This window comes from Cricetulus griseus, chromosome 4, assembly GCF_003668045.3.
Source record: "Cricetulus griseus strain 17A/GY chromosome 4, alternate assembly CriGri-PICRH-1.0, whole genome shotgun sequence".
NCBI lineage: Eukaryota > Metazoa > Chordata > Mammalia > Rodentia > Cricetidae > Cricetulus > Cricetulus griseus.
In genome coordinates, this window is record NC_048597.1 from 188,352,607 (window position 1) to 188,361,001 (window position 8,395).

The 8,395-nt window shown below is 39.9% G+C and overlaps 1 protein-coding gene across 1 annotated transcript in view; it reads right to left on the reverse strand.

The window, feature by feature from the left end:
- The window catches only part of Mlip (muscular LMNA interacting protein), a 101,129-nt gene extending 96,282 nt beyond the window's left edge, over positions 1-4,847 (reverse strand). Inside the window, exons 1-2 of the mRNA XM_035444225.1 lie at positions 4,752-4,847; positions 245-400 (exon numbers count right to left, since the gene is read on the reverse strand). Of these exons, the coding sequence (XP_035300116.1) occupies positions 245-400; positions 4,752-4,847 (252 nt within the window). The remainder of the gene's footprint in view (positions 1-244; positions 401-4,751) is intronic.
- Between the last annotated feature and the right edge of the window lie 3,548 nt (positions 4,848-8,395).

Below are 8,395 nucleotides of genomic sequence, written 5' to 3' on the forward strand. Positions count from 1 at the left end.
ATAATACATATTTAAGTATATGCATACATATGGCAATCCTGGAGGTGGAACCCATGTAGCTCAGGTTAAGCTCACACTCCACTATAAAACCCTCAGCCCTCAGAGGCATATTTTAACCATCCTTACATTTCACATCATATTATTTTAAACAGAGGAAATACACATTGACACAAATTTCCAAGTCATTACTATGGATAATTTTAGATTGTCATTCAAAATTTCAAAAGAAGAAAAACAATCCTACCCTATTTACACTTTCTGGACTCTTATCACTTGGTTCCTCAGGAATTTTAACAAGGAATTTGGAAGTGTCAGCCAACTGAATGTGGGTTGGTAGTCTTCTGACAGAGGGGACAAATGTGAAGATCAGAGGTTTGGCTTCAGAATCTCCAGGAGAGACCTATGAAATATGTAAGAAATTAGACTTTCAGCCTTGTCAAGGGTTTTTGGCTTTATTCTTATAGTTCCATATTTATCTCATTCACTTTGATAAGCTGCCTGCTGTCCCATATTGATGCCAATAAAATCTACATAAAAATATTCATAGTGCATGAGAACCCCCTTTAAGATTCCACAGTAAGAAAAGCAGTCTGCACCCCACTCCGGGGCACAACACAAAGCAGCAACCTGAAAACCTATTTCCAGAAGCTCACTGAGTCCCTACTATGTGCAGAGAGGCCATTCCAAACACACAACCTGGTCTGCTTCAAATGTGTCATCTGTCCATGTAGCCCTAAGGTAATAGGCTCAGATTATTGACTTACAACCAATAAGCATGCAAGAAAATTCTAATATGCATTACATTCATGCTAAAGTATGGACTTAAAAGTGAAAGATGCCTATCAGCTCCTACTCGAACGCATATGCCTTCTCATTCACTTATATTTAATTTATTTAAAAGTAACTTCATTAAGTGCTTGCGTTGTGACCCTGGAGGAAAGGATATAATAATGAATAGGAAACAGTCATCAGAGGACTCACAAACAAAAAAGGAGATGCACACAGTGCTAAGGGGCCTGGTTTCCAGATCCCTGAACCCCACGCAATTCCCCACTCCTCATCCCCCACTCCCTTCCCTCATATCAGTTCTCATCCATGCTCTTCAGTCCTTCTGTGATGCTTCTGCTACAGGTGGTACTCATTTATGCACACTGCCTTATCCTTTGCTTATTCAACAAAATCTAATCAACTTCAAGGACTGGCAATTTAACAATGAACGAAAATACCTACTGTTGTAAATTTAACCAGTGAAGGGAGGCAAGCAGTAACAAATAAACGTGCAAAATACATAATATTTCCTAAGTACTATGAAGACTTCCTATCAGGCTTTGTAGAAGCCTATGAACAAGAAAATAGTGGGTCAAACTTGGGTTCATTCTGATGGTGATAATGATAAGAAGATTTTTAGGAAAATATGTAATTGGAGGTGAAGGATGGGAGATAGATAGCAAAGATTTGAAATAAGTATAAAACTTTTTATCTGAATAAGTATAAGAAATGAGAATCCATTCCCTAAAATAAGGAGCCAAATAGTTTTAAGTAGTTTGAGGATAGGGTTCAAAATCAAAGGAGTTGAGAGATGCCTCCGTGGTTAAGAGAGCATACTGCTCTTGCAGAGAGGATCTGAGTTAGAATTCCCAGCTCCCAACCAACTAGAAATCCAGCTCCAGGGGAACCAACACCCTCATCTAGACTCTAAGGCATCAATGCTCACACTTGTACAGACCACACAGGCATATAGATAAATATATACATAATTTTAAAAAAAATTTCTGGATTTGGTGGGAAAATTGAAGATGCTTGAGAATGTCAGGAAAGAGCCACTTAGTCATAATTTGAGGAGGTTGGCAATCTAACCATCCTTGGAGGAAACCAGGCCTCCCTTCCTTCTGTGAAACCATCGTTTGTGTGAGCTGGATGTTCCCATTTTCAGTAGAAAGCCAGGTTCTATCTGATTTCCTACCATGCATCAATTCTGACATTTGTTTGTTTGTTTTTTTAATACATATAGTTACAAGAGAAACTCCCTAAGCATTTGAGTCTTCAGTGTTGGCTGTGCATGTGCTCTATTTTGATCCATTTTAAACTCTATATTTTACTCTTAAAAAAGTAAGAGGGGTTCCCACAAAGCAATAGTATAAAAATTCTGGAGGAATCTGAAGTCTGGGCATTGACCTTAAGTAGATGATCTGAGAAGAAGGGTACAGTGATAGTGGGTGACTTCATACCCCATTCACACCAGTAAACAGGTTTCTAATCCTTCTTTTTGCCTTCCTTCCTTCCTTTCTTTTCTTTGAGAGAAAGTTTATGAAGTTGCATGGGTTGGAAGGGGAATTATCTGGAAGGAGTTGGGGAGGGGAAATAATTAATATGAACAAAAATATAAAATAAACATTTAAAAATATTTGTCATTCGCCCTTAAGATAGCCAAGCCAGAGTACACAAGCAGTAGTTCAACATCAGAAAGTAGTAAGTCACATTTTCCCTATTGGGGAAAAAAAGGTTAGACCCCTTAAAAGGCTAGGAAAAGTCTTAAGCTAATCAATAACACATAATGGTACAGAATTTCTAGATTATCCTAGTGAGGTTTGCCTTCATGTCTAATCTTGTCAGTGACTTTCTAGGATTGAGAGTGATTCAGAGAGGGATCTCCCTGAGGATACTCAGTGGTTGAGCTTCACTATCCATTTGATACGATTTTGAAATCTCTTAGGAGACACAGTGCTGGTGTGACTAGGAGAGTGCCTCTGGAAAGGCTTAACTGATAAGGGAGGATGTGCCTGAATGGAAGCAGCAGCATCCAATGGTCCAAGGTTCCAAACAAAAGGAAAGATAAAAGAAACCAGATCAGCAGCAGCATCCATCTCTTCCTGCTTCCTGAATGAGGGTACTGTTTAGCAGGCTGCCTCACACTCCAGCTGCCATATCTCTGTGAGTCTGTTGAACTACACACCCAAACCACAAGCCAGAATAAACCCTTCCTCTCTTACATTGCTTTTGTGGAATATTTGGCTACAACAATGGGGGGGGAGTAATTTGATAGGACTCAAGAAAGGGGTGACCTTATTTCCAGGTGCTTATACCTGCCCTCATTTTCCCATGAAATGACTTAGTCTACCTGAAGTCTATCCAAAAGAAAATGAATAGTTCTATATGAAGACTTCAGTTCAAATACCCAAGGTTACAAAACCCATAGACACTTAATAAACAGCAAGGAACCATACCTTCTAAAGCATATACAGTGATCAAAACTTACTTCTCCAAAGGCCCTGCTTGAACGATTGTCCGGTTCAACTTACTTCTTTATGGTACAGAATTCTATAAGTGATGCTTCACAACCTATAGACTTTTTAAAAGCTGGAAGCTATAATTTTAGTGAATAAAACAAGAACCAAGTAAAAAGGGAAACAAGCGTATGAAGGAACAAGATGGGTTCTTATCACAGTACCACAGAGGCTTTCTAAAGATGACTTCATGATAAAAAAAAAAAAAAAGGAGGCAACTGGACAGAAGCAAGATGGTTGCCTTCAACTTTATCGTTACATTCTCCCAACAGGAATCTCTGAACCCTAAGTAAAATTTTTTTACCAATGCAGAACACAGTTATGCTTCCTTATTTCAGTTGAACAAATATATGATGTTTCACATATAGATGGATAGATGATAGATAGATGACAAATAGATATATAGATATACATATGTATACATACATACAGGGGATCCTGTAGCCACGCCTGCTTAGGGGCTGGCTACAGGTGTGCCTGACCACACCTCGTGCCCTACATATATAGACATATTATTATGGATATATGTATGATTAAAGGCTTATCTCCCTGAGTTACTACTAAATAGAACTAAATTCAGAGATTAATTCCTGTCCCAGGACATCAGGAAAGGGAAACCCTTTGTTACTTTCAAGAAAGTGCAGCAAAATTAGCATGGGGTTCTTTTCACCATCTTGACCTATCACCTGTATCTTACCAGAAATCTAAGGTTCACTTGAAAAGACACTGCTGAATCTCTTGTTCAGTTGGGGGGTGGAGGGCCAAAGCCATTTACCATCTACTGCATACCGTGTGGCAGATCCGACAGAGCCCAAAAATGAATCACTATGGTGACAAAAAATCATTTTTCCAACAAAGCAGAAGCAGATGCAAGTTAATGGCATTCACTTCTTAATTGCCAATTAACGCTTTCAGCTGCCAATGCCATTTAAACATCTGATGACTGGGAAAGAATTTTAATAATAGACATAAGAACTAAATGGATTAAAATAGTCTTCTAAATTTGGCTTGAACTACCCCAAGTCTGTAAGACTGACCCGTTGTCACCACACTGGCTAGTAATGTGAGAAGCGGTTTTCACCCCTGCCTTACAGGCTGTATGCTCCTCTGCTCGGCTTCAGGCTGTGTGCTTTTGTTTCTCCTATTTCCCCAAAAGTTCTGTCCCCCCTCCCAACCCCATACTGACACCCGCAGCACAGAGGACCACTAGCCTCTTACTAAGATAAGGCATCACAAGCATTCTTCACATTAATTCTATGCCAAGCGTATCCTCAGCGTTTACTTTGCCCAATGAGCAGTTCTGTCTTTATCGGTTGCCGGTTTCTCTAACTGAAGATAACATCTCATTTCGATATACAGACAAATTTATCGGCACCCGGGTAGCTTACCCTCACACCCTCTGGCATATTCCAGGAACGCAGTGCCTTTAAAAGTTACCGAAATCATTAAGCAAAGGCTTCCTTTTACCTTGGGTGTGGTCTCAATGCTCCCCGCTAAGATGCAGGAGGTCATTTGGAAGTAATTGTTCCCGCAGTCACTCAGAAGCCCCTGTTCTGGAAGCATTGATCCATCACATAAGGGAGTGAGCAAACCAAAGACTGAGGTGGGAAGAGAGCCTGTTACTAAAACAACACAGGCACACGCACGCGCGCATACACACACACATACATACACACACATGCACCCACACGAATATGCACACACACACACACACACACACACACACACACACACACACACACACACACACACCACATGCACCCACACGCATATGTATGAGAACACACACACACACACACACACACACACACATATAGGTTGGGGGTGGAATCTAAAAGAAGGCGAAGCAGATTCTTCACTGATTTGGATATTTTTCATCTCCAAAGGATTTGTTTTGACAATTTTTACATTTGGAACTTCACAAGAGGTCACACTGGCTGCTAAAATGGGATCAGTGAAAGTGAAAAATTGCCACCTATGTGTGTTTGCCCTCTTTTCCTTTCATGCATACAGTCCAATTATACATTCCGTGAAAGGAAGGGAAAAAGCCAGATTGTACAGCAATGAGAAGCTGATTGAAGGGCCCTGGCATCTGCCAGTCTCCTTGATCACTTGGCCACACTTGCAGAGAACATTCAGAGGTACAAACACATGCAAACACGGTGTCTAAATAAAGAACTGGAAAACACAGTGATCATTTGGGAAAGTCAATCATTTCAATGACAAGTCCTTGGTGTGTGATCAGCAGTCAATGATATAGGAGCATCCGAGTGACTCAATTTTTGCTGTTAAACAAAAGTAGCTCTAAAATAAAGCTTGTTACCAAACAGTTCTCAAAACAAAATTCCCAACACTGTTTCTGGAAGACAGTGACTGCTGCCCTGACTACTGATAAACAAATCACAAATGTTTCTCATGAGATTGATTGTAGTCATCAGCTTTGAGTATTTCTATTTTCTAAGCATTGATTTTTTTTCCTACAAATCTTTGCTATCTATATTTGTGCATGGGCAGTGAAAGATTGTAGTACGGAAGGAGCCGGGTATATACTGAAAGCCATGCCAAGGAATAAAAGTTTTTATTTCAAGTACAGTTATAGCATTTAACACTTTCAGCATTGTCAAAAGCCTGAATTTATGAAAATCATGAGTGTAATAAATATTCAAAGTGATTGCATTAAGAAGAGGGAAAACTATTGCAAACAACACTAGTACACACCTTGACCTAGACATGGGTTAAATTTCTGAATGTATGTGCTGAAACGTCACTTTTACACTGACATTTATACGTATGGATACACAAGAGGTAATGTGTACCTAATGCCAAAAACTTTCCATTCCTACTAACGATGTAAGTCTGGTATATAAAAACAAAGATACGGTGTGAAGAGGATTCTAAAAAAGGTGCATGCATGTCACTGAACACCACACTATCTGGGGGCCACGTTTAGAACTGCAGCTTCTGTTTGAGGTGGGGTTCTGCAATAGAAGTCTCTGCACCTGCATTTTCAACAAGCTTCTTGGTCTGGCCGTGCCCTCTTGCTGGTGTGCCGTGTCGCTGTTCTGCTTCACTTCCCTGTGTTGCTCTGATAAACACTGTGACCAGAAGCAACTTGGGGAGGAAAAGGTTCATTTGGCATTCACACATCCTGATTATAGTCCACCATGGAGGGAACTCAAAGTAGTCACTATGGGGGAGCACTACTAACTGGCTGGCTTCCAGGCCCATGTTCAATTAAGTTTCTTATGCTTCCCAGGACCACCTGTCCAGGGGTGGCATTTGCTCATAGTGGGTGGGGCCCTGCAGTATCAATACACAATCAAGAAAATGCCACACAGACTTAACTGCAGGACAATGTAATGGAACCATTTCCCCAACTGAAGTTTGTTACTTTCCAGGCAATTCTAGTTTGTGTCAAGTTGATGAAAACTAAGCAGTACGGTGGCATTCTACTGACAGTTCATAAGGTCACGAGATCACAGATGCTTGCAATGAAATAACTGCAATAATTTGGCTATACTAGGAATGAGGAAATGGTGTCCTAATAGATCTAAAGATAACTTATTTAGCAGGTCAAAGGGCTTTAGGGAAGCCCTTGCTGGAGCAGCAAAAGAAGAGAGTGGCATGGGTAGTCACCAAGCATGGGACACAAGTCAGAACATTGGCCAGAGGACCTCAGAGCAGTTCTGAACTTCTCGCCTGTGACATGTGGATAAGTATAGCATTGCCCCATAGAAGATTAGATTCAGCTTGGGGAGTCTTTTGTCAATGATTTCATTTATTCCAAATGAATTTGACAACCCCAATGCTCTTGTCTTATATGTCATTCTACTCTACCTGCTATAGTCTTTTCTTGTTGTCTTCCCCCCAGCATAAAGCAAGGCAATTAGACACAAATTTATAAGAGGAAATGTTTTAGCCTCTGTCTTTAGCTCTAGCCAAAGCCTTCCTTGAAGCACTTGGTAACAGTTAAATTCGCTATTTTCATCTTTTAGCAACTTTTCTCTAATAATTTTCTTTTATTGTTCTATTAAAAAATAATTTCTGCTGTTAAGACTATTTCAGTGCCAGGAGTCATAATTTTTACTTAAAATAAAAACTTAAAAGCCATGCATTGCAGCAACATTTGTCAGCCATCTGGTTAGTTACACATATAGCTTCAAAGAGTACATGAGTTTAGAAAAATTTCTATAGAAACCATTCTCACTTGACCAGCAAATTATGGCCTCTTATCAAAGGGGAAAAAACCTCTAGATACTAATGCTATGATTTACTTGAGGGGAGGAGGATGGTAGAGTGCCACCTACAATTATAGTTGTTTTTCATCTGGTCAAGGGGAACCACCTAGGTTTTCTCCATGAACTATAAGCATTTTATAAATATAAGTTTTCAATGATCTCTCTCTCACCAAGGTAAAAACTACTCTGCTGGGAAATCTTTCTCCAAAAGAAAGTGGGATGTATTGAAGCTCACAACAGACACCTTCAATTCTAAACTCTTTAGCATCTGGCACTGCTTATGGCTGAAGCAGACATTCTTTACCTTTCTTACTAAATATTACTGCAATTCCTCTGAGATGAAAGACTCTTAAGATACTGATTTTAAATAAATAATATAGAATTAATAATCTCTCTTCCTAAGAATTGAGTTGGAGAGAAATAATAGATGAGCCCACTAAAAGTTTGCCAAGACACTTATGACTGAATGGTTTCACCTGCCAAGGCCATTCTGACATCCGTTTCTCTTTTCTTACGCTCTGTGCTTGATCACATGTGCATAGCAGCACTCCCATTCATTTACATCATCACACAATGGAAATATCTCAGTTTTGTTCCCTGTATGCTCCTAGTACCTAAAATACTGCTTGGCACTTCCAAAGTCCAACACATGTTTATTAAATGAGTGATGGTGTGTATTCATGTAGATACAGAGGTTTCTATGTCAAGAACCTCAGTGTCTGCAGAGTAACAGGAGTTACTTTGTATGTTTTTTCACTTTGAAGATACAACACCAAACATGACCTAGGCCAAGTGCCAAGGCTTTTGATGTTTTAAGAGCATAGGGGAGGAATCATCATCAAAGTGGTGTGTGTGAGGAGCCCCGGGCATGGA